Source organism: Pristis pectinata, chromosome 19 (genome assembly GCF_009764475.1).
Source record: "Pristis pectinata isolate sPriPec2 chromosome 19, sPriPec2.1.pri, whole genome shotgun sequence".
Taxonomy (NCBI): Eukaryota; Metazoa; Chordata; class Chondrichthyes; order Rhinopristiformes; family Pristidae; genus Pristis; species Pristis pectinata.
The window spans coordinates 4135516-4163447 of record NC_067423.1 but is presented as its reverse complement, the minus strand read 5'-3'; the positions used below and the strand labels follow the sequence as shown (position 1 = coordinate 4163447).

The following is a 27932-nucleotide window of genomic DNA, read 5'->3' as shown; positions in this document are numbered from 1 at the left end:
CTCCTCCCCCTCCCCCCACCTTCTTATTCCGGCCTTCTGCCCTCTTCCTTTCCAGTCCTGATGAAGGATCGCAGCCCAAAACATCGGCTGTTTATTTCCCTCCACGGATGCTGCCTGACCTGCTGAGCTCCTCCAGCGCTGTGTGTATTGCTCCAGATTCCAGCATCTGCAGAACTTCTGGTGCCCCTGGGTTGTCTGAGTTTTACTGTACTTTGTAACTGATGTTATAATTATTGATGAAAACTTGAAGACAATTCTCAAACATGCAATGTATATTGAACATGATTATCATTTGCAAAGAAAAATAATTAATCAGTCATAGCGAACAATGTAAAATATGTTGATGCACAAGCATAGCATCCTCTAGTGGTTACTCAGAGACAGAACGACTTCACAGATTGGTTCTCTCTCCTTGTACAAGGCGTGATCTCAAACACCAGATATCCTGGAAAGGGGGAAAAAAAAAGGAGGAAAAGGGTTAGCATTGGCTCCATTCTGGTCCAACTGCAGGAGAGCTTGGTGCATTGAGATGGTCATGGATGTGGTACTTTCATGGTTTTCTTTAAAAGGGATAGGATGGGACATTGGTTTGCATAATCTGTTACTGTCATATCATGCCAACTACCCTCACTCTCCTGCAGTCTGCAGACAGCCAAGAGGTACCCTAGTCTAATTCTGTCTTCATTGCATCTGAGTTGGGGAGAAAAGGAGATAGAGGGCCTAGTGATATGGTGTCACGACAACAACCTTTCCCTCGATGTCAGCAAAACAAAAGAACTGGTCATCAATTTCAGGAATGGGTGGGGGGTGGTGCATACACTCCTGTTTACACCGACAGTGCTGAGGCTGAGAACTTCACGTTCCTTGGAGGTCCAAGAAAATGCACCAGGACCTCTATTTCCTCAGCAGGCTAAAGAAATTTGGCATGTTTTGGAATTGGTTTAGTATTGTCACTTGTACCGAGGTACAGTGAAACACTTGTCTTGCATACCGTTCATACAGATCAATTCATTACACAGTGCATTGAGGTAATACAGGGTAAAAACAATAACAGAATACAGAGTAAAGTGTCACAGCTACAGGCATTGCAGGTAGACAATAAGATGCGAGGTCAATAACAAGGTAGATTGTGAGGTCAAGAGTCCTTCTCATTGTATAAGGGAACTGTTCAATAGTCCTATCACTGTGGGATAGAAGCTGTGTCCTCTTTGACCCTCACCAATTTTTATAGATGTACCACAGACAGCATCTTATATGAATGCATCACAGCTTGGTGTGGCAACTGCTCTTCCCAGGACCGCAAGAAACTGCAGAATAGTTGTCACAACTCAGCACATCACGGAAACCAAACTCCCCTCTATGGACTCTGTCTACACTTCTCGCTACCTCAGTAGTGCAGCCGGTATAATCAAAGACCCCACCCACCCCGGACATTCTCTCTTCTCCCCTCTCCCATCGGGCAGAAGATATAAAAGCCTGAAAGAACGTATCACCAGGCTCAAGTACAGCTTCTATCCCACTGTTATAAGACCATTGAACGGTCCCCTAGAATCATAAGATGGACTCTTGACCTCACAATCTACCTTATGACCTTGCACCTTATTGTCTGCCTGCACTGCTCTTTCTCTGTAACTGTGACACTTTATTCTGCATTCTGTTGTTTTCCCTCGTACCACCTCAATGCACTGATGTGATGAAATGATCTGTCTGGATGGCACGCAGAACAGAGGTTTTCACTGTATTTCAGTACCAACTTACCAAAATCTTGCAGCAGGTTTACAACTTCTGCAACTTGGTGTCTGTGGGGGGTAAGTAGAGTCGACGTTTCGGGCCCAGACCCTTCATCTTTATTTGTGAATGTATTTGATAATCAACGAAAGTTAAGGCTAAAAACACACACACTTAAAACATTTCAATCAAATATGAAGCTCTACATAACTTTCTCTCAGGAGCCAATTTCTTCTTTTTACTTCCGTAAAGTTTAGTGGGGAGATTACACCAGCTGAGTACTGCACCTTCCGCACACGTTGGCATTGACCTGTTGATCCCTGCACGGACTCTGGTGGCACATTGCTGATATCCCAGAGCCACTGCTCTAGAGACTACGCCGTGCTGCGACCCAGGCTCAGGAATAGGCCAACTGACATCAGAACATCAGAAGATCAGAGCAGATCTTGGCAGAGGATCTTTCCCAATGCTTTTTTTTTTGGAGTTTGCTCTGGGTGCCCAGCACTACAAGTCCCCACCTGGAAATTCTGAAAATAAATGCTTCAGAATTGAAGGTCTCAGTGGATTAATCAAAGCACATGATACCACTGGGAAGAGCAATAAGAAGAACTGACAACAACTTGATTTGACTGCGAGGTGATACATGACTAACGATATGGATTTTAAACACCTACCGCCAAAGTCATATCTTTGCTAACATCATACTTCCTCTGCCCTATTTCAAGAAGCTCTTTCTCAAGATTCTCCTGGAAGGTCCCCTTTACATCAATGTAATGGCAGTCTGCACTGGCATAGTGGCATGAGATTGCCTGAAATAAAACCACATACAATACAGTAAGTCTGCATTGAAGGAAAAGCATCATTCAGTGTAGGATTGACAACTCTGCAATTTAGGCTAAAGGTTACAAAGATTAATTGATATTGCATCGTTGACAATTAGTCTTCATGAAGTGAAGCAGTGAATTTTCTTTCACTTGTATGGATTTAATATTTAAAGCTTTCCGAATAACACTCCATTCTCTGGCATAAGAACAGAGGCAATCTGCTTCAAGGTTTACCCATCTGTTACTTGGTGTCTGAAGCTGGATATCACAGCCTCAGGTAAGCTTCCATCCACATCCGTGCTTTTACTGGAGTGTGTAACAGGGAGAGCTCTCTGGCCTGCTCTACTATTCATGGACAATTTGTGACCCAACTTTCATTTACTAGTCTTCCTTTCAGCACCACACGCACAGCTAACACAAGAATCTATCTCTGCTTTCTAGTTAATCCAGCATCAAACGCCATTTGTGGAAGGGAGTTTCAAATGTTCATACTGCATCACCTTCAGCCCTTTGTCACTTTCACTCATCACGTCCCAGCTTTGGACGTCATTCCTGCCCTCATCTGCCTATCACCACAACCAACCCCCCACCTCCCCAACCAACCCTGACCTGGATCCACATCACCTGCCAGCTCTTGCTCCACCCTTTATACCGGCTCTCTCCCCCTTTCTTTCCAGTCCAGATGAAGGGTCTTGACCTGAAACATCGACTGTCCATTTCCCTCCATAGATGCCGCTGAGGTCCTCCAGCACCTTTGTGTGTCCATGTCCTTGCTTTGCATTTTGCCTCTTCCAAAAACTCCACCTTACTTTGTCTGGAATTTTAGATCTTCATCTTCACCTTGCTCATAACATCTACGACTTCAGCAGTTCCTGTCCACTTCCCTCCATGGATGCTGCCTGACCTGCTGAGTTCCTCCAACACCCTTTGTGTCGCTCCAGATTCCAGCATCTGCATTCTCTTGTGTCTTCAGGTTTTCACCGCCTTCTGGGAGCAGGAGTGTCTCTACCTTCACTCCTGAAAGGCCCAGTGCTAACGCTTAGACTCATTCTCTCTCTATAGATCCAGAAATGACCAACAGTAAATGCGGTAACTGCAGCTTTCATGCAGAGGCAAAATCTCATCAATCCACTCAATGTTACTGCACTCCTGCTCAATTCCTGCAAACCGCCACACCAAAACTGGACAGATTTTCAACTTACAGACGGCAACTAATAAACTTCAACTAACTCTGATGTTCCAAAATGGCAGAAGTAATGCCAGTCCCATGGCCCTATAACTTCCAGCAAGATCAGAAGGGGTGTGGACCGCGTCTGTGAAATAAGCTTATTTCGTACAGGACTCTTGATCTGTTATGTATGACGGGTCTCACATTACAGTGGCCCCTCTCCACCAGTCTCACCTTTCGGAAGCTGTCAGTCTTATTTGTTCCTGATCCGTGGATGAGCAGAGGATGAAAGAACACCGTGTCACCCTTCTCCATCTCAAGGTGAAGCCGGGGATGATTGGGGTCATAATCATGGATGCCATAATACATCTTATTGACACCACCCTGAAGATACAACAGATGAGGACAGCATACATCACCTTCATGAGTAACAAAAGCCAACTATCCATGGGAAGTCCTAAGAAAAGCCAGAAATCTCAGCATTTTAGGTGTTCCAAGTTAAATACAAGGCAGATTTGTTGAAAACAGAATAAAGCAAGTGCAATTACTAGAAACAATTTTTTTTGGAGTGAAGCAATCCAAAGTTTTCGGATACAATTCTTGATGTAGGTTAGTTTAGCATTCTAACTTAATCTTGAAATTAACAGGTTTAGAAAAACAATTTGTGAATAGGATTTAATCTCACATTTAATTGAGAGATTTAAAATCCTGTGCAATCTTGTTTCAAAATGATGCATTACTGATGTTGTTTCAGTCAATTCTGAGAAGGACAAAGGTTTCATAATTTCACTCCTGAATACATTCATTCTATTTTTTTTCCCCCAAAAATACATCCCAACTAGGAGAAATCATCTCTCTTCACACGCTTGTCCCCTGCAAAGTCTTGAAGATTTCAAATCAAATCAGATTTATTATCACCGACTTAGATGACATCAAATTTGTTGAAAATGAGATAATCACTCCTTAACCTTGTAAATTCCAAGGAATGCAAGTCTAGTTTCCGTAATATCTCCTTAAACCTAAACCCTTGGAGTCCAGGTATCAATGTAGAACATCTGATCTGCTTCCCTCCAAGGTCACGACATCTAACTTCATGTTTAGTGCCTGGAATAGCAGTTTTCCATTTATGGTCCAACTCTTTGCATCATAAGTTCAATCCCCTTACACTCCATTTCTCTAAACAATTCTACTTTAACGATCATTTCTGCCCATTATTGATCAATGATCAATGGACATTAACTCCTTTGTCTCTTCACTCCTCCAGTGTCATCTCCTTGTACAGCCCATCCCACATTGATCAAACGTGGCTTCCTATGAACAACTAAACAGTTTCCCTTACAACATCAAGAAATTTCTACTGGCCAGAACCAGGAAGAACAAAGATAGAGGCATGACTCCTCACGCTAAGCAGATATTCCCTCCCTCTCCCCAACAATACAACTGGAACATTTATCCTGGCCGGTTTCGGTTGATCTTGCCTCAGAGTCAGAAGGCCGTGGTTCCAAATGTAATGAACTGGTTTAGACACATTAAATCTACAGGGCTGGAGTTCAAGAGGATTGAACTTACGTTCCAGTTATTCAAAGCTCCTGTATGTTCAAATCTTTCCCAGGGATTTCAGTACAAAACTTCAGACCGATATTTCACTCAGTACAGAGGGAGCATCGCACTGCAGCTGCCCTCATACAGAACAAGTGCTGAACCAAGGAGGTGACTGAATGTAAAAGATCCCTTAACTTCATTGCAAAGACAAATGGGAGTTCTCCGTGGTTGATGTTTATCCTTAGTGCATCACCAAAAAACTGTGTGGTAACTACCACATTAGAGATCTGTCCAGCTTTTAAGATTAAAACCCTGGCCCTGGCCCCAGATTGACCACAACCAATCCCAGCACTTGCACTTTCTTCCCCCGCAGCCCAACCAGTACAACGTGCCCAAGCACGCTATTGATCTGTCCGAGGATAAAACACCAAATATTGATCAAGAGCAGAGTTCACCTGGGAGAATACTGAGCAGAGCATCCTGACTTGGAAAAAATGCAGAGCTAAGCTGGTGTGATCCAACCCAACCTGACCTCGAACTGCTAACACATGGTTGGGTCCCCAACCTCTGTATTACATTGCTGTTCAAACAATCAGGTTTCTGTATCACAATTCTTTACAAGGACATAATTGGCTGTAAAGTAATGGCATGTCTTGAGGCCATTTGGCCCATCGAGTCTGCTCCGCCATTCGATCATGGCTGATTTTTTTCTTCAATCTCATTCTCCCACCTTCTCCCCATAACCCTTAAGCCCCCCCCCCCCCCCCGACCGACCGATCAAGACCCTATCAATCTCTGCCTTAAATACACCCAATGACTTGGCCTCCACAGCCCTCCATGGCAACGAATTCCACAGATTCACCACCCTCTGGCCGAAGAAATTCCTCATCTCAGTTTTAGAGGGACGACCCTTTACTCCGAGGCTGTGCCCTCAGATCCTGGACTCTCCCACTGATGGAGACATCCTCTCCACATCCACTCTACCCAGGCCTTCCAGTATTCGGTAGACTGATCTTGTGTAGATCAAGTACTCATCCAGGTGCTTCTTAAATGCAAAAATCTCTCCATCTCCACCACATTTTCAGAAGTTCTGTGCCCCTCTTCAAAAGAAAACATTTTTCCTCAGCTCCATTCTACTCGTTCTACCACTCACCTTAAATCTGCGCTCCCTGGTTTTTGACCCCTCTACTAAGGAAAGAAGGTCCTTCCAAATTTCAAGAGAAATGCTACGTAAATAAAAACCCCTTTTTTCCCCTTTATTTCTGGCATCCAAGAAGGGAGAAAATTGGCCAGTGCAAAGCAAATGAAGGATCACTGAAAGTGAAGCAAAATGGAGCAGCTCCTAACAATACGTATTTTGCATGCACTTCTGTCGTACAATAACAAAACTTCTGCTGTTATTCATCATTGTCTGATCAAGATATTTTTGTTGAGTTATTTTACTGGCCTTCTTTGCTTGGGCTTTGTTGACCATGTAATCTTTCTTGATTTTTGGGAGTCGGGATTTTGTACACCTGTGAAACGTTTGCAGGCAGACATTGCGCTTACCGGCCAGTCAGGGTATACGTGTTTCTTCAGACTGCCCTTGTGCGTCCCCGGCAGCACGACAAGGCAGCCATTGTTGCGGTCCACCTTAACCATGGCAGTCCAGGCGCACACTATCAGGTCTGCAGGCCGAAATGCAAAGTAATGCAGATCCTGGTGCAAAGGATGGCGTGATGTCTTCTTTCCTGAAAGTGTGTGCGCATGGAAATCAATATTCTATTATTCACAAACTTCACCAACCCTTCTCTCAACCAATACTTAACACAGCATCCACCATTCTCAGAAATATATTGAGCTCACTGCAAGCACATGGAGCTTTAAGTTCCTAGGTGTAAATGTCAATGACAATGTGTCCTCATCCAGTCACGTTGATGCTATGGCCAAGAAAGCACACTGTGGCCTCTACTTCCTCACAAGGATAAGGAGATTCGACATATCCCCGATAAGTCTTACCAATTTTTACAGATACACCATAGAAAGCATCCTATCTGGATAGGGCAACTTCTCTACCCAAGACCGCAAGAAATTGCAGTTGTGAACACAGCCCAGTCCATCACACAAACCAGCCTCCCCTCCATCAATTTCATCTACACTTCCCACTGCCTTGGGAAAACAGCCAGCATAATCAAGGACCCCTCCCACCCTGGTCATTCTCTCTTCTCCCTGCTCTCGTTGGACAGAAGATACAAAACCTTGAAAGCGCGAACCACCAGACTCAAAGACAGTTTCTAGCCCACTGATATCACACTCTTGGACGGACCTCTCATACACTAAGGATGAATTCTTAATCTCCCAATCGTCGCCCTTGCACTTTATTTGTCCACCTCCCCTGCACTTTCTCTGTAACATTACATTCTGTTTTCTTTTTACTACCTCACTGTACTTGCGTATGACATGATCTGCCTGGATGGCAAACAAACAAGAGTTTTTCTCTATATCTCGGTACATGTGGCAGTAATAAACCAATTCCAATCACACTACAAATTTAACACCACCCAGAACAAAGCAGTATGAATATTGCTACCCTGTTCAACACTCTGAAAATTCACTCTGTGGATCTCCATCACACAGTGGCTGCAGTGTGTGCTATCTAGAAAATGCAAAGCTCCAAGGCTATTCCAACAGAAACTCACCACCTCAGGGAATTAGATACAGAGGACCACTACACATACAGGTTCCACTCTCATTCATAACATTGTCCTAATTTGGATATGAATATCAACATTCCTTTCATTGTTGCCAAATCCAAAGCCTTAATTCCTGACTCAACAGCATTTTGGGAGCACCTACACTGCAAGGACCGCAGTGAGGCAAGGCAGCTTCTCAAGAGAAATTGGAGATGGTCAATAACTGGCTGTGTCCCATAATTTAATAAAAAGGGACAATATTTTAGATTTTCATCAATAATACAAAATCAAATTACTGCAGATGTTTGAAATCCAGAACAAAAACAGAAATACTTAGCAGGTCAGGCAGTATCTGTAGAGTGAAACAGGGTCTTAGTGTATGACAAACAGCAGATGCAAGGTTATGAACCTGGAACCTTAACACCCTCTCAGTGGACGCTGTCGACCCTGTTCGGAATTTTCTAGTATTTTATATTTTTATTTCAGAATCTTCTATTTTAATAATTGCATATCAAGGTTTGGCTCACTCTGACTTTAACCAGAAAAAGATGTTAAAGTTGAGTTTATTGTCAGATGCACAAGTCCATGTGTGCACAGGTGCAATGAAAAACTTACAGCAGCATCACAGGCACAGAGCATCAGATAAGCAGCATTCACAAGAAAAACATAAACATAAATTATACACAATTTTTACAAGAAAGAACACAATTAGAACAAAAAAAGCAAAGTCAATTTTAGTGCAATTTGGTTATAGTGCTGTTAGACTGTAGTGATTAAAGTTGTGCCAGATGGTTCATTTGAGACTTCAGGATTCTGTACCTCCTTCATAAACTAGAACATTTTTCCAAGGGGGGGGTGAAGTTGACTCTACATAGTTCAATGAATGTAATCTGCATCTTTTTTTTTTTAAAAAGTTGTAGGCGATGCAGGGAAGGCAAACATCTACTGCTCATTCTAACTGCCCTAGCACTGTTGGTGAGCAGTTATCCTAACTGCTGCAGCTCCTGTGATGAAGGTATTTGCTGTTCAATAGGGAGTTCATCTAATGATTGTAGAGAAATCAGTACATTTTCTGAAGTGGCACACTTACAAACAGTCAGTATCTTTTCTTGCCTTACCTGTATCTGGGGGCTTGTTGATTAGCATGGTGTGCATTGCCATGATGTTGGGACCAGTAAAACACTCCACATATTTCAAGATCTAAAAGTATAAACCATATTAAGAAAGCACATTATGTAAAAGGCAGATTTCACGAATATAATTTCTACCTACGAATCGGGTGCAAGTTAAATTAGCAGGCAGGCACAGTAGTGTAGTGGTTAGTGTAACGCTATTACAGCGCCAGTGACCTGGGTTCAATTCTGGCCGCTCTCTGTAAGGAGTTTGTACGTTCTCCCCGTGTCTGCATGGGTTTCCTCCGGGTGCTCCGGTTTCCTCCCACATTCCAAAGACGTACGGGTTAGGAAGTTGTGGGCATGCTACGTTGGCGCCGGGAGCGTGGTGGCATTTGCGGGCTGCCCCCAGAACACTCTACACAAAAGATGCATTTCACTGTGTGCTTCAATGTACGTGTGACTAATAAAGAAATCTTATAAGTATTTGAGGATGCCTTGAAGAGTGCAGTGAAAGACCACTGAAATATGGTTAGACTGGATTATTCTGATTTGGTAGCAGCATACTGGATTGACTATAATTTATGATTCTATGAAAATGTTACACTTTGTGCAGAGAGCTTTTATTACTTTCAAGAGAACAGCTTACAAGCATGTAATCATACACTAACATTGCTTCTGGTCTGTGTAACTTCTCAATCACTGGCATTTGCTTGGATTAAATAAAGTCTTTATACTTAGCTTTTAAATCTTGCTTCTCACCTCTGGTAGACAGCAGTACTTAAAAAGTATTTCATTGTTTTGGAAATCTTGGATCTTAGAAACAGTCTGGTGCGGACTGGTGCTGTCTGGAACATACTCATTTTTCGCAATGGTTACATCTCTCATCACTGTTATTCCTGGGACCTCAACTTCCTTTCGACAGATCTTTTCAAATTCCTCGCTATAACAAAGACAAACAGGATTCATTTCTAAACATATTTTGGATGTATTCATTAAATGCTGCCCCTGGGACATTCTACGCAAAAGATGCATTTCACTGTGTGTTTCGATGTACATGTGACTAATAAAGATATCTTACAATAACAAATAGATTATCATTTCTTTTTTAGTTTACATCTGAAATAAAGAATTCCAAACAATTCTCTCTCGTGAATCTTTAGAACCATCTACCCAAGAGAACTGTGGAGGCCAGGTAATTGAATGCCACTAAAAGATTGATTTTTGGTAGGGGTGTTTTAAGAGTTATGGAACGAGGACACCACTGTGACACAGCTAGTAGAGTTGATGCCTCATAGCACCAGGGACCCGAGTTCGATCCTGACCTTGGCTGCCTGTGTGTGTGGAATTCACACGTTCTCCCTGTGGGTTTAACCCAGGTGCTCAGGTTTCCTCCCACATTCTGGTCACGTGGGTTGGTAGGGTTATTGTCTGGCGAGTGGTAGATTGTAGGGAGAAAAGAAAAAAAAACATGAGATTAATGTAAACGGGTGGCTGATGGTTAGCACAGACTCGGTGGTTGAGGGGCCTCTTTTCATGGTGTATCCCTTCATGAGCTATGAAAATGGAGCAGAGACCAAGATGAAATCAGCCAAGATTTTATTGAATGACAGGACAGACTCAAGAGGCCGTGGCCTCTCCCTGCCACCTACTTCTTATGATAATCAAACCCATTATTAAATCAGAGAAGAGACCAAAACTGATGTGGGTCGACTTTCCCCTTTTCGAATATCAGCTCCAGATCAAACCTGTTTCAATCTACTGGTCCCCCCACCAACTTCCTCAACGATCGTCACAAATCAGCTTCCTCAGTTTGCTCATCTATCCGGTAAAATACAAACCACAAGTGATTTCTTTTCCCCATGCATTTAAAACAAAACTCCTACTGAACTTGTATCAAAATTCCATCGGGCAGAAGATACAAAAGCTTGAAAACACGCACCACCAGACCCGAGGACAGCTTCTATCCCGCTGTTACCAGACTCTTGAACGGACCTCTCATACAATAAAGATGAACTCGATCTACCTTGTCAATGGCCCTTGCACCTTATTGTCTACCTGCACTGCACTTTCTCTATAACTGTAACACTATATTCTGCATTCTGTTGTTGTTTTTACTACCTCGATGTACTTGTGTATGGAAGGCAGGCAAACCAAGTTTTTCCACTGTACTTTGGTACATGTGACAATAGTAAACCACTTGCTTATCTTAATTCAGATATTACTAATACTGAGGGAGGGTATATAACACAAGAACTGAAGCAGGAGTGGGCTAATCAGTCCCTTGATCAGTTCCACCAATCAATAAAATCAGAGCTGATCCAAACTTGGTCTGAACACCACTTCTCCCCTCTCTCTAATATGCCTTATTCTCTTGTATTTAATTGCCTTTCAATCTTTTCCTTAAACAATACTGCCTCCACTGCTCTATGTGGTAGAGAATTCCAAAGATTCACAACTCTGAGAGAACCTTCTCTTCATTTATGTCTTTAATAGATGACCCCTTATTCTAAGACTATGCCTCCTTGTTCTTGACACTCCCACCAAGAGAAGCAGCCTCTCAGCACCCACCCTGTCAACCACCCCCCCCCCCCCAGAATTGTAGTCATACAGCACAGTAACAGGCCCTTCGACCTACCATGTCCATGCCAACCATCAATTACCTGTCTGCACTAATCCCATTTACCAGCACATGGTCTTCAATGCCTCGGCAACTCAAAATGTTGTGAATCTCTCTGCCATCACCACCCTCAGGCAGTGAGTTCTAGATTCCAACCACCCTCTGGTGGAAACAATCTTCCTCAGATCCCCTCTAAGCAGCCAGCATAATTGAAAACCCCACCCACCTGGGTCATTCTCTCTTCTCTCCTCTTCCATCGGGTAGAAGGTACAGGAGCCTGAGGGCACGTACCACCAGACGAGGACAGCTTCTATCCCACTGTGATAAGACTATTGAACAGTTCCCATATACGATGAGATGAGCTATGACCTCATGATCTACCTTGTTGTGACCTTGCACCTTATTGCACTGCACTTTCTCTGTAGCTGTGACACTTAACTCTGTACTGTTATTGTTTTTACCTGTACTACATCAATGCACTCTGTACTAACCCAATGTAACTGCACTGTGTAATGAATTGACCTGTATGATTGGTATGCAAGACAAGTTTTTCACTGTACCTCGGTACAAGTGACAATAATAAACCAATACCTTACACTAAACCTACATCCTCTAGTTTTTCACACCTCTATGGGAAAAAGTTTCCCGCTTTCTCTCCTGTCTATATCCCCCATTATTGTGTACACCTCAATTGACCCCTTCAGCTTCCTACACTCCAAGGAAAACAAACCCAGTCTCTCCTCATATGTGAAACGCTCCATCCCAGGCAATATATGGTGAATCTCCTCTGCACCCTCTCCACTGCAGTCACGTCTTTTCCATAGCGTGGTGTCCAGAACTGTACACAGTACTCCAGCTGTGGCCTAACCAAGTTTTACAAGCTGTATTATAAGCTCCATGCTGTCAGATTCTATGTCCCAGCTAATGAAGACAAGTATCCCATATATTTTCGTCACATCTACCTATGCTGCCTCTGTCAGAGAGCCTTGGCCCTTCTTGTTCCTCAGTACTCTCCAGATCCCATCATTCACTGTGCATGTCCTATCCTTACTGGTTGTCTCAAAGTACATCACCTCACACTTATCACGATTAAAGTCCATCTGCCATTCCCTGCCCAATTTACCAACTTAGCAAAGTCTATCAGTAACCTAAGACGATCCTCCTCACTATCAACACCACCACCAATTTTCATGTCATCGCATAATAGTCATACCTCTTACATTCATATCCATATCACGAAATGTATCTGGCAAACAGCAAGGGTCCCAGCACAGATCCCTGTGATGCACCACTGGTCACAGGCTTCCAGTCATTAAAAAACCCTCCACCATCACCCTCTGCCTCCGATCAGTAAGTGAATTTTGGATCTAATTTGTCAAATTGCCTTGAATTCCATGGACTCTGGCCTTTCGGACCAGTGTCCCACTTGGGTCTTTGTCAAAGGCCTTACTGAGGTCCATCTATACACATATCCTTCAATAAGATGATCTCTCATTCTTCTCTTTCCTTTTCAATCTTTTTATTAGTTTTCAAATTAATACAGATTAATATATAACATCAATGTTTGTACATGTAATACACAGAGATCAGAGAACAATCATGGCATGGATAGTCATAAAGAACAATAAAATATAAAAACCTGTAGATCCCGCGATCTCTTAGTAAATGAATATAAAAGAAAGGGAAGGAAAAGATATATATAGATAGACAGACAGACATGTAGACAGATAGATAGATATATATAAAAGAAAAGAAAGAAAAAAATTCCCCAAATCAATAAGAAAAATTATAAACAATATAACAAACCAAACTAAACAGAAAAATTTCAAAAAAAAAACAAAAGAAAAAAGACTGGACTGAAATTTCTCGGTAGAAACAGAGCAATATTATGTCGTCAACTCCGTTCCTCTAAATTGGAAAGTTATTGAAAGGGGATCTATATCATGTGAAAATATTGAATACATGGACTCCAAATATCCTCAAATTTAAGCGAAGGATCAACAGTACCACTCCTAATTTTTTCCAAGTTTAAACATGATATAGTTTGAGAGAACCATTGAAAAGTAGTATGAGGTATTGGATCCTTCCATTTAAGCAAAATGGATCGTTTGGTCATTAATGTAACAAAGGCATTCATACGGTTAGCGGAAACAGATAACTGGTCAGACTCTATCCTTGGTAATCCAAACATTGCAGTGATAGGGTGAGGTTGTAAATCAATATTCAATACATTTGAGATAATGTTAAAAATGTCTTTCCAATATTTTTCCAAGAGGACAGGGCCAAAACATATGTGTCAAAGAAGCCACATTTAGTTTACATCTGTCACATATAGGATTTATATGGTGATAAAAACGAGCTAGCTCATCTTTTGACATATGGGTCCTGTGAACTACCTTAAACTGTATCAAAGAGTGTCTGGCACACATTGAAGATGTATTAGCTAAATGAAGGATTTTCTTCCAAGTCTCTGTAGGTATAGATGTCTGGAGTTCGCTTTCTCATTCATTCTTAATTTTGTCCAGTGATTCTGGACGTATTTTCATAATTAAATCATAGATTATTGCTATCAAGCCCTTCTGATAAGGATTAAGACCTAAAATTTATTCCATAATTTCAGTTTTGTAAGGTGTCGGAAAAGAGGGTATAGTAGCTATTAAAAAATTTCTAATCTGCAAATATCGAAAATAGTGTGATCTAGGCAAATTGTATTTGTTAGACAGTTGTTCAAAAGATGAAAAAGTTATCAATGAATAAATCACGAAAACATACAATTCCCTTCCTTTCCCATATGGAAAAAGCTGAGTCAACTCTGGATGGATGAAAGAAAAAATTAGATTATTCAATCCAAAAAATTTACAAAATTGAAACCTCATTCATATTGTATGTTTAACAATTGGGTTAATCATATGTTTAGTTAATTTGGTAAGTGCAAAAGGGAGTGAAGCTCCTAAAATAGAAACTAATGAAAATCCAAGTACTGATTGGTCTCAAGGTGTACCCATTTGGGACATTGAATTACGTCTGAATCTTGTATCCAAAAAATTAAATATCTGATATTAATTGCCCAATAATATAATCTAAAGTTAGACAGGGCCATACCACCATCCTTTTTTAGTTTTTGTAAATATTTCTTACTTAACCTTGGGTTTTTATTCTGCCAAATATATGAAAGAATTTTAGAATCAATAGTGTCAAAAAAGATTTCGGGACAAAAGTTGGAATCGCTTGAAATAAATATAAAAATTTTGGTAAGATATTCATCTTAACCGCATTAATTCGGCCTACCAATGATAAAGACAGTGGGGACCACTTAGTAAATAATTGTTTAACATGGTCAACTAAAGGCAATAGATTAGCTTTAAATAAGTCCTTATGTTTCTTGGTAATTTTAACACCTAAATACATAAAATAGTCAGTTACCAATCTAAAAGGTAATTGCCTGTAAATTGGGGTTTACATATTTAATGGAAAAAGTTCACTCTTATTAAGATTTAATCTATAGCCAGAAAAAACAGTAAACTGATCTAGTAGTGATAGTACTGCGGGAATAGATTCCCCTGGGTTAGAAATATGAAGTAACAGGTCATCTGCGTAAAGAGATATGAATCTTCTGTCCGCGAGTAATGCCACATATATTTGAAGAGTCCTGGAGTGCAATAGCCAAGGGCTCCAAAGCAATATCAAATAATAAAGGGCTTAAAGGGCAACCTTGCCCATCTCATTCTTCTAAGCTGCTCAACCCTTCCTTACACGTCAACCCTTTATCTCAGGGAGTAACCTAGTGAACCACCTCCAATGCAAGTACACAATTACTCAAACAAGAAGACCAAAACTGTATTCAGTGCTCCAGGTGCACTCTTGCCAACATCTTGTAAAGTTGCATCAAAAACTTCCATCTTTATATGCCCCTTGTAAATATTTGGGAGCAAGTCTTCCATAGATATGTTTACTACTCAAGTAAGGTTTATCATCTCCTCTCACTGTTCCCTGTCAACTGAAATAAATAAAGCTTTTTCTTTAAAACACAACTTACTTAAAGATGTCCAGATTTTCATCGGAAACCAACTTCTTAATATGAAGGAATCCATTTTCCTCATAAAACTGCCTCTGCTCAGGGGTGAGACAACAGTTTTCCAAAGTGTAGCTAGATATAAAGATAGTTTAATAAATAGAATACTTCTTGGTAAAATAAAATGAACAATTTTCACACAAAAGCAATGCATTGTTTTATTCTGCATGATGTGACATCAGAAATTTTGTAGTTACTCTGAAAATGACAAACTATTTTCTTTGATACATACGTCACAAATCCAAAAATTCCTAATACTGCAGCAACAGGGTACATTCTAATCGTACTCAAGGATAAGATTAACAGGCTTGGGTAAAATAAATGTCTCCCATCAGGATTCCCTGAAACTCCTGTTGCTATAAATTTGTTGAAAATGTCAACCTGAATAGCAAATCGATCAACACAGGAACATCACCATCTCTCCACTTAACAGTTTGATGGGGACTTGGATGAATCTTTAATGTACCATGCTCCCAGTTGGCATGGATGTCTAATTAGGCTGCTTGGAACATTGAAAAAATAATTCAATTTTTTTCCACGATGCCCAATTAAATCAAAACTCAAGAAATTGAGCTCTTACACTGATTATTTCTCCCAATGAAAAGCACCTTAAGATTGTAGTTTAAAAAAACTGCAGCAAGGTTAGATTTCAAACCATTTTTGAGCAGTTTATACCTTTTTTTGGTTTACTGTGCTATCCTTGTATTCACAAGCTCTCAAGGGATGCAGCCACTACTGGCAAGATCATTAATTGTCCATCTCTAACTGCCCTCAGTGAGCCATCTACAAGGATGGCTGCAGTCCACATAGCAAAGATATCTGGTCAGGACACACAAGCTGAGAGTTTCATAATTCAGACCCTACGACAATGAAGAAACAGAAATATATTTCTAGGCCAGAATGGAGTGCAACTTGACAGGAGTCTGTAGGCGGTAATCCTGTGTGCCTGCTACCTTTGCTCTTCCAGTGGTAAAGGCCATGGGCTTTGAGAGATGCTACAGAAACCACTTTGGTGAGTAAACATCTTGTACAATATTAGTCCACTGATGGTGGAGTATATCTTTCGTTTGGTGGATGGCATGCCACGTGGACTGCTTTGATCTGGACGGTGTCAAGTTTCCAATGTTATTGGAACAGCACTTGTCCAGCCAAGTAGAGGGTGCTTCATCATACTCCTGACCTGTGCTTTGTAGATGAAGAGGCTTTGGGGAGTCAAATTAATCACTTAGTACTCAGCTGCTGACCTGCTCTTGTATCTGCTGTGACAAACAATGTGCTGAAGGAACTCAGTGGATCAAGCAGCATCTGTGGGAAGAAAGAAATTGTCGACGGTTCGTGTCAAAACCCTGCAACAGGGTTGTTGCTGTGTGTTTATACAGTATAATTAGTTCAGTTATGTTTCTTGTCAAAACTGACCACAGTAAAGGTAATGGTGTACAAATGAAGCACAAGTTTTTTCTTCATATTTGCAAACAGTATGGATTAGCAATCAGTGTAGAGAGAGCAGCTGTTAATTGGTAATGTACAACCCGAACAACATATTCTGCACTTGAAATACCAATTTACAAATGGTGCAACACGCAAGCGAGCTCGGGCTTTTCTCTTTGGAGATGAGGAGGATAAGAGGTGACTTGATAGAGGTGTACAAGATGATAAGAGGCATAGATCAAGTGGACAGTCAGAGACTTTTTCCCAGTGTGACAATGACTAACACGAGAGGGCATAATTTTAAGGTGATTGGAGGAAGGTATAAGGGGGATGTCGGGGTAAGTATTTTTTGTTTTACACAGAGAGTGGCGGGTGCGTGGAACGCACTGCCAGCAGACGTTTTGGGGGCAGATACATTAGGGACATTTAAGAGACTCTCAGATAGACACATGAATGATAGAGAAATAGGGGCTATGTGGAAGGGAAGGGTTAGATAGATCTTAGAGCAGGATAAAATGTCGGCACAACATTGTGGGCCGATGGGCCTGTACTGTGCTGTAGTGTTCTATGTTACTGGAGGAATTCAGCAGGTCAGGCAGTATCTATGGAGAAAAATGGACAGTCGAGGTTTCAGGTCAAAGCCCTTCATCTTACAGATGTTAACTGCCCTGTTGAATGTTTCCAGCATTTCCAGGTTCTGCTATTGGTAATCAATTTACCATATCATCATAGACTCATACAGCACAAGAACGCCCTTTTGACCCACCTCGTCCATGCCGTGATGTCTACCTGCACTAATCCCACTTGCCTGCATAAGGTCTGCAGCCCTTGATGCTTTTCCAAGTTTTGTTAATCTATGTAACAGAGGGGTTTTGAGGGAAATAATTGTTCAAATTCAACTACACCACCCAGCAATCATTCTTTCCATAGGAGAAAAACTTGCATTTATGTTTTTCACGTTCCTTTTCTAGATGTTCTTAAGTGCTGTTCAAACGCTTAAGGAGTCACTGCCTTAAAATAAAACACAGCAGCCAATTTTCACTCAAACATCCAACAAGCAGCAAGGTGATAATTTTTGATTGGTGCAACACACACAAAACGCTGGAGGAACTCAGCAGGTCAGGCAGCATCTACGGAGGAAAATGAACAGTTGACGCTTCAGGTTGAGACCCTTCATCAGGACTGAAAAGAGGGATGATGGGGGGGGGGGGCGTGGAGCAAGACCTGGCAGGTGATAGGTGGATCCAGGTGAGGGGGGGGGTGATAGGCAGGTGAGGGAGGAGGGAAGACTGGGGATGATGTTAGGAGCTGGGAGGTGAGAGGTGGAAGTGACCAAGGGACCATGGAACAGATACTGCCTGACCCGCTGAGTTCCTCCAGATTTCCAGCATCTGCAGTCTCGTGTGTCTCAATTTTTGATTGATGTTCGTTTAGGGATAAATATTCGCCCATACACCAAAATAACTCCACTGGGTTTCTTCAAAATGAGCCATGTATCTGTTAAATTCAGTTCACGAATCTTTACTCTAGATTTGCTGAAGTCTCTGAAGACTTCAGTTTTCTGATTCAAAGGCGATAAAATTCACATTTCCTCAAAAGGTCTCATTTTAAAACTCACTTCAGAGAGGCTCCTTCCATCGATTAATCACAAATACTGGAACATACAGCTTACGAGAAAAGAGTTACAACAGGAAGCCTTCACAGAACCAGAGGAAACAAAAGTACTTTAGGAACCTGCAGGACAAACCTCATTGTAACAGTGCTCCTCACAATAAAACATTGTGAATCTGAACATTCCGACAATTTGTCCCCATTACTTACAGGAGTTTCCCGGGATTAGAATATGAAGTTACTTCTGCAGATGTGGGAGAGGCTTTCTGAAGTATGGATAAAGGAAAAAACAATTCTCTCACAAGGAAATTTTGTTTATTGGTAACGAACATTTTTAAAAACAAAAATACTTATAAAGTAGACAAAAAAAAATCAAGGGGTGGTGGGAGTAGAGTTAGTAACAACTCTCAGATGCAAATAGAGTCAATGCTTGGAAAAAACACACATCAGGCTGTGTATGAAAGGGAAAGGGGAAGAGGATAAACAAGGCAGTTCAAAGAAACAATGGACCAATTTACCCCAATTTGTGCTCTTTATTTGTTCCACAGAACATAAAACAGGCCCTTCAGCCCACGATGTCTATACCAACCATGATAACAATTTAAACTAATCCTATCTGTCCACACATTGGTAAATTGGTTTATTATTGTCACCCGTACAGTGAAAAACTTTGTTTTGCATGCCATCCATACAGGTCATTTCATTATAACAGTGCAGTGAGGTTGTACAAGGGAAAACAGTAACAGAATGCAGAATAAAGTTACAGAGTAAGTGCAGTGCAGGCAGACAATAAGGTGCAAGGCCATAACGAGGTAGATTGAAAGATCAAGAGTATCGTACTGGGGGACCATTCAATCATCTTATAAAGGAGGAATAGAAGCTGTCCTTGAGCCTGGTGGTACGTGCTTTCAGGCTTTTGTATCTTCTGCCCGATGGGGGGGGGGGGGGGGGGGGAGACAATGTCCAGGGTGGGTGGGGTCTTTGATTATGCTGGCTGCTTTACCAAGGCAGCGAGAAGTGTCGACGGTATGCATGGAGGGGAGGCTGGTTTCCGTGATGTGCTGATGGAACCAGGTAAGGGGAAGGAATGGGAGAGATGAATAAAAGGGAGAAGAAATCTGGGTGGACAGGTAAGTGTGGTGAACACCAGGGGTATGGGTTACCCTAAATTCAAAAATTCAATATTCATGCCATACCACTGAAACAGCTGCTTCCGAGATATCTCCAAACACTATGCTTTTGAAGTTTAGTCACTGTTGCAATATGAAAGGCTTCCACTTTTAACAATGCAAGACCTCACAAACAGTAATACATAACAACCAGTCAGTAAATTTTAAAGATTTTGTTATTGAGGACAACTTCTGGATCCCAATGACAGTATCAAAGATCACAGCACAGAAAGAGGCCAGTCAACCATATCCATGCAGGCAAAAGAGGCATCAAGACCAATTCCACTGCCTGGTTTGGTTAAGAGTCAGGAGCTACAACACACCGAGTTCTCATCCAGGCACACTTTAAATGTGACTTGCCCACCTCCACAGGAAGTGGTTCCAGATCCCAACATTCTTTAGGTGAAAAATATTTCCTGAACTCCCCTCTAATGCTTCCATCTATTACCAAAAACATCTCGTTGTTGACATCTGGTCAGGGAAGGCAGTTCCATCCCAACTAACCTCTCCCAGGCCATACTTAATTGAATGCAGTTCTTTAGAACATAGAACAGTACAGCAGAGTACGGGCCCTTTGGCTCACGATGTTGTGCCGACCTATATAACCCTTATCCACATTCAAACTATCTCCCTCTCTACTTCACCTCCCATAACTGTCTATTTTTCTTTCGTCCATGTGCCTATCTAACAGTCTCTTAAATTACCCTATCGTATCGGCCCCTACCCCCACCCCCGGCAGTGCATTCCAGGCACCCACCACTCTCTGTGTAAACAAAAACCTACCTCTGACATCTCCCCTGAACTTTCCTCCATACACCTTAAACAGGTGACCTCTAGTATTGACCACTGCCACCCTGGGGAAAAGATGCTGGCTGTCCACTCTGTCTATGCCTCTCATAATCTTATATACCTCTAGCAAGTGTCCTCTCGTCACTCCAAAGAGAAAAGCCCTAACTCGCTCAACCCCTCCTCCTATGACATGCACTCCAACCCAGGTGGCATCCTTGTAAATTTCCACTGCACCCTCTCCAAAGCTTCCAGGTCTTTCCTATAATGTGGTGACCAGAACTGAACACAATATTCCAAGTGTGGTTTAACCAGAGTCTTATAGAGCTACAACATTACCTCTTGGCTCTTGAATGTAATCCCCCGACTAATGAAGGCCAGCACACTATACGCCTTCTTAAATGCTCTATCCACTTGTGAGGCAACTTTGAGGGATCTGTGTTCCTGGAACCCAATATCTCTCTGTTCCTCCACACTGCTAAGAATTCTGCCATTAACCATGTAATCTGCCTTCGTTCATTCTTCGAGAGTGTATCACTTCACACTTCTCCCGTTGAACTCTACCTGCCACTTCTCTACCCAGCTCTGCATCCTGTCTAAATCCTTTTGCAACCTACGACAACCTTCTTCACCATCTACTACACCACAAACCTTCGTGTTGTCTGGAAACTTACCAACCCATCCTTCCATTTCCTCATCCTATATATATAAAATCACAAAGAGCAGGCATCCCAGAACAGATCCCTGTGGAACACCACTAGTCACTGACCTCCAGGTCAAATTCTCCCCTTCTTCAACCACCCTCTGCCTTCTGTGGGTGTCAATTTCGAATCCATACAGCCAATTTTCCATGGATCCCATACCTCGTGACTTTCCGAATGAGCCTACCATCGGAACCTTGTCAAATGCCTTGCTAAAATCCATATATACCACATCCACCGCTCTACCTTCATCAAGTTGTCTTGTCACTTCCTCAGAAAAAAGTTTGTGAGGCACAACCTGCCCTTCACAAAGCCACATTGACTTTCCATAATAAAACTATGCTTCTCCAAATGCTCATAAATCCTATCCCTAAGAACCCTCTCCAATAGTTTGCCCACCACTGATGCAAGACTCAGTGGTCTGTAATTCCCAGGATTATCCCTTTTACCTTTCTTGAACAATGGAACGACGTTTGCCATCCTCCGGTACCACTCCCATAGCCAGGGAGGACTGAAAGATCATCGTTAACACTCCAGCAATCTCCTCCCTCGCTTCCCATAGTAACCTGGGGTATATCCTGTCCGATCCCAGAAACGACATTTGCCATCCTCCGGTACCACTCCCATAGCCAGGGAGGACTGAAAGATCATCGTTAACACTCCAGCAATCTCCTCCCTCGCTTCCCATAGTAACCTGGGGTATATCCTATCCGATCCCAGGGACTTATCTATCCTAATGCTTTTTAGTAGCTCCAACACTGCTTCTTTCTTAACCTTGACATACTCCAACACGTTTGCCTGTTTTACATTAACCTCACATTCGTCTGTCCCTCTCCCTAGTGAACACTGAAGCAAAATATTCAATTAGAATCACCCCTACCTCCTTCGCCTCCAGACACATGCCCCCCCCACCATCCCCGAGTGGTCCTACCCTCACCTCTTGTTCCTCACATGTGTAGAATGCCTTAGGGTTTTCCTTAACCCTATTTGCCAAGGTCTTCTCATGTCCCCTTCTAGCTCTCCTAAGCTCCTTCTTGACTACCGTATAAGTCTCAAGAGCCCTATCTGATTTTTGCTTCCTAAGCCTTAAATATGCTTCCTTCTTCCTCTTGACTAAACCTTCCACCTCTCTTGTCAACCATGGATCCTTCACCCTACCATCCTTCCCTGGTCTCAGCAGGACGAACCTATCTAGAACCCCATGCAAGTGGGGTCCCTAAATAACCTCCACATTTCTGCGGTGCATTTACCAGAGAACATCTGTTCCCAATTTACGCTCCCAAGTTCTTGCCTAATACCATCATAATTTTCCCTCCACCAATTAAGTACTTTCCTATGTCTGCTCCTATCTTTGTCCATGGCTATGCTAAAAGTCAGGGAGTTGTGGTCACTATTCCCTAAATGCTCGCCCACCGAGAGGTCTTTCACCTGACCTGGTTCATTGTCTAATACCAGATCCAACGTGGCCTCTCCTCTCGTCGGCCTGTCTACATACCATGTCAGGAATCCTTCCTGTACACACCTAACAAATTCTGCCCCATCTAAACCTTTTACACTATGGAGATGCCAATCAATATTAGGGAAGTTGAAGTCACCCATGACAACACCCATGTTATTTTTGCACCTTTCCAAAATCTGCCTACTCATCTGCTCCTCAGTGTCCCGATGGTTATTTGGGGACCTATAGAATACTCCCAATAGAGTGATCGCTCTGTTTCTGACTTCCACCCACATTGACTCAACAGAAGATCCTTCTATGATGTTCCCCCTTCTTACAGCTGTGATACTATCCCTGATTAGCAATGCCACCCCCCCTTCCCCACCCCTTCTACCCCCTTCCCTATCCCTTCTGAAACATCTAAACGCTGGAACCTCCAGCAGCCACTCCTGCCATTGCGACAGCCAAGTCTCTGTAATGGCCACAACATCGTAATTCCACGCTCGAAGTTCATCACCTTTATTCTCAACAGCTCGCATTAAACACATTTCAACCCATCTGATTGCATTTATGCCCCGTACCCTGCCTATCCTTCCTCACTTTCTCTGTACACATCTCATCTACTTCCACACCAACCGATCCACCCACTCATCTGACATTCCGGTTCCCACCCCCCTGCCAAGTTGGTTTAAACCCTCCCCAACAGCTCCAGCAAACCTGCATGCAAGGACATTGGTCTCCTCTCCAGTTCAGGTGTGTAACCCATCCCTTTTGTACAGCATCACAGCTATATATGTCCCTGGTCAGACCCCACTTGGAATATTGTACTCAATTCTGGTCGCCACACTGGAAGCCATGGGGAGGGTACAGAGGAGATTTACAAGGATGCTGCCTGGAATGTGGAGCATGCCTTATGAAAGCAGGTTGAGGGAACTCGGCCTTTTCTCCTTGGAGAGACGGAGGATGAGGGGGGGGGACCTGATAGAGGTGTATAAGATGATGAGAGGTATTGATCGGGTAGATAGTCAGAGGCTTTTTCCCAGGGCTGAATTGGTGGCCACAAGAGGACATAGGTTTAAGGTGCTGGGGAGTAGATATAGAGGAGATGTCAGGGGTAAGTTTTTTACTCAGAGAGTGGTGAGTGTGTGGAATGGGCTGCCGGCAACGGTGGTGGAGGCGGATACGATAGGGTCTTTCAAGAGACTGTTAAGATAGGTACATGGAGCTGAATAGAGGGCTACGGGTAAGCCTAGTAATTTCTAGGGTAGGGACATGTTTGGCACAGCTTTGTAGGCCGAAGGGCCTGAATTGTGCTGTAGTTTTTCTATGTTTCTATGTACATTATACAAGCAGCATTCACAAGAAAAACATATTTTTACACTTTAGTACTCCAACACACATAGAATGCTGGAGGAACTCAGCAGGTCAGGCGGCATCTAGGGAAGGAAATTCGACGTTCTGGGTCGAGAATAAAGGGTTTCGACTGTTTATTTCCCTCCACGGATGCAGCCTGACCTGCTGAGTTCCTCCAGCGTTTTGCGTGTGTTCCTCCAGATACCAGCAACTGCTCGGGTCTCTGGCCCGGTGTCACCAGAGCCGAGACCAGGGTCCATCACTCCAGCCGTGGAGTTGTACAGGACAGACGCTGGCCGTCCGTTCTGTCTGCAACAAGAAAACAGGAGAGCTCGGAAAGAGTTAACGCCTAAAGCACAAGCGAAGATCAAGCAACCGGCCTTGGGTACTCAGCACCGCTGCAAACTGAGACACAACACCCCCCGACACAAGTCCGGCGGAACTTCGGTGAGAGTGGGGCGGGGAGGGTGACCCGAGTCCCCCGGAACGTTGCTGGAGAAGCAGAAGGATACAAGGTCGGGGTGTAGGTGGTCTAGGAGAAGCTTCAGCCTGGTAATCGCAGCCATTGCAGCAGTGGGGGGGGGGGGGGGGGGGGGGGTTGACCAGATCAGGAGCACGTAGCAAGGTCCAGGTCCAAGGTGCAAGGTCCAGGTCCAAGGTCCAAGGTCCCGGGCCGCTCGTTAGACGAGCGAGGGAGGCGGGCCCGGAAACTAGCGAGTGCTGAGTGTCCCAGAGAAGATACGTCGGCAAATGCATCAGCACAGCCTTGTCCCCGCCTACCAGCCTGGGGAAAGGGCTCCCGAGGCAGGGAATGCAAACCCGTGTCAGTCATGCGGCACCGAAACAGGCCCTTCGGCCCAACTGGTCCATGCCGACCGAGATAAAGATCAAAGAGTCAAAGTCCAGTTTATTGTCAGATGCACAAGTCCATGTGTGCACAGGTGCAATGAAAAACTTACTTGCAGCAGCGTCGCAGGCACATAGCATCATACAAGCAGCATTCACAAGCAAAACATACACAATTTTACAAGGGAAAAAAACAATTCGAACAAAAATAAGTACGTTTTAGTGCAAAGTGGTCACAGTATTCCTAAACTGGGTTATTGTCATAGGCGTACATACCTAGGGTATAAATGCCATGAAAACTTTTTTTAGTTGCAGAAGCAGCACAGTATATTACAAGCATAAGTTAACATAAACAAATTATACATAACGCAAAATAAATATTAGTGCAAGTTGAGGGACAGAAATAAGAAATATCGACAGAGGTTGTACGGTTTTTCAGAAAGCAATAGCAGTGGGGAAGAAGCTGTTGTTGAACCTTGAGGTGTGGGTCTTCAGGCTCCTGTACCTCCTGCCTGATGGCAGCATCAAGAAGAGGGCATGGCTGGGGGTGGGCAGGAGGTCCCTGATGATGGATGTCGCCTTTCTGAGGTGTTGCCGCTTGCAGGTGTCCTTGATGGTGGGTAGAGCTGTACCCATGATGGAATTGGCTGAGTCACACCACTCTCTGTAGCCTCTCACGTTCCTGTGCATTGGGAGTTTCCATACCAGGCTGTGATACAACCAGTCAGAATGCTTTCCACTGTACATTTAAGCTTATCCCATTTACCCACATTTGGCCCAATTTGTGTCAGGTCTCACTGATGTAGAGGAGGCCACACCGGATGCAATAATTTCATGAGAGATTCACAGTGGCTTCACTTATTGCATCTGGTGCAGCCTCCTCTACGTCAGTGAGACCCAACGCACATTGGGGGAAATCGCTTCGTTGAGCACCTTTGCTCCATCCACCGTACCAGCCTGAATCTCCCGGACACCAGCCATTTTAATTCCACTTCCCATTCCCACATTGACATGTCTGCCAAGTTGAGGCTTGACACGAATTAGAGGAACAGCACTTCACATTTTGCCTTGGTAGTCTCCAACTTGATTGCATGGACATAGAACAGTACAGCACATTGATTTCTCTAACTTCCAGTCACCACTCCCCTCTGCCCCTTTTCCCCTTATCTCACCGGCCCCCATCACCCCATCTCTTCCCCTTTCCCGCCCACTTGATCTGCCCATCATCCACTCATTCCTCCCACGTTCTCTTCCCCACCACTTTCCCTTATGATCTTGCACTTTATTGTCCACCTGCACTGCACTTTCTCTGTTAGCTGTTACACTTTATTCTGCATTCTGTTATTGTTTTACCCTGTACTACCTCAATGCACTGTGTAATGAATTGATCTGTATGAACGGTATGCAAGACAAATTTTTCCACTGTGCTTGGTACATGTGACAACAATAAACCAATTCCTAGTCCACCGTCCTCTCCTATCAAATTCCATCTTCTTCAGCCCTTTGTCACTTCCATCTATCACCTTCTATCAGCTTCTTGCATCATTCCCACGCTCCCCCTTCCCCCTCCCCCCTCCTGCCTATCATCCCCCTCTCACCTGGATCCTATCACCTGGCAGCTCCACCCTCCCCCACCCACCTTTTTATACCGGCCATCTCCCCTTTCTTTCCAGTCCTGACGAAGGGTCTCGACCCAAAATGTCAACTGTCCATTTCCCTCCATAAATGCTGCCTGACCCACCGAGTTCCTCCAGCTTTTTGTGTGTTTCTCCAGATTTCCAGCATCTGCAATCTCTTCTGTCTACATATTAATTAGATTCTCCATTTCCAGTAAATACAAAATAACTATCTCCTTATGTATAAAATACTTTGGGATGAACCGGGGATGCGAATGCCATATATAATTGCAAGATTTTAAAAAAGCAGATGCAAAGTTGAACTGTTAATTTACTTAGTACAAAATTACAGAAGAAATTTCAGATGCAGTATTTCATGAACTCCACAATGCTACAAATGCAGTTAATACAACATTCAAGTTACAAGAATAACAGCCCAGAAATTTGGACTGATGACCTGAGAAATTGAGTTCAAAACATTTAAATTCAGGATCTGAAATTCCTTTAAATTAGTTCTCAAATTAAAATGGTGGTAGCAGTGATGGTGGCTACAAAACCCAACTAGTTTACTGTTTTGGAAGGAAATCCCCTGCCCTTACCCAGTCCAGTTTACATGCAACTCCAGATCCACAGCAACATGATTGAATTTTACAACAAGAGTGGGGGCCTAGAAAACCACCCACAGTCAGAGAATCCATCTCACAAATAGGGCAGAAATTAGTCTCAGGATAGACAGAAAAGAGTGGCTTATCTCAGGGCTTGTATCTGGGACGGCAATTTGGATGCACCAGAACATAAGCTACAGAGAGTAGTGGACTCGGCCCAATACATCACGGGCACATCCCTCCCCACCATCGGTAGTATCTACAGGAGGTGCTGCCTCAAGGAGGCAACATTCATAATCAAAGAAACCTAATGTCCCAGCTTCAAGAACAGCTACTTCAACCATTCGGTTCTTCAACCAACTGGCCAAATGCTAATCTCTACCTCAGTATAACAACATTATAGACACTTTGCACTAAAATTGACTTTTTTTGTTCTAATTGTGTTCTTTCTTGTAAACATTGTGTATAATTTATGTTTTTCTTGTGAATGCTGCTGATCTGATGCTCTGTGCCTGTGATGCTGCTGCAAGCAAGTTTTTCATTGCACCTGTGCACGCATGGCCTTGTGCATCTGACAATAAACTCGACTTGACGTGGAATGGAGGCTACATGTCCTGGAAAGGACAAGTATGTGTGCATCC

General features: G+C 43.1%; 1 protein-coding gene across 1 annotated transcript; it reads right to left on the bottom strand.

Annotated features, from left to right (window-relative positions):
• Positions 1 to 24838, bottom strand: phyh (phytanoyl-CoA 2-hydroxylase). Its single transcript, XM_052033879.1, has 9 exons — positions 24737 to 24838; positions 18988 to 19043; positions 15703 to 15813; positions 9809 to 9989; positions 9053 to 9134; positions 6811 to 6992; positions 3955 to 4104; positions 2403 to 2537; positions 1 to 445 (listed from the first exon to the last, which is right to left on the bottom strand). Exons 1-9 carry the CDS (start codon positions 24788 to 24790, stop codon positions 392 to 394), a joined length of 1005 nt encoding a protein of 334 aa, XP_051889839.1. The 5' UTR covers positions 24791 to 24838; the 3' UTR covers positions 1 to 391.
• Positions 24839 to 27932: the final 3094 nt, after the last annotated feature.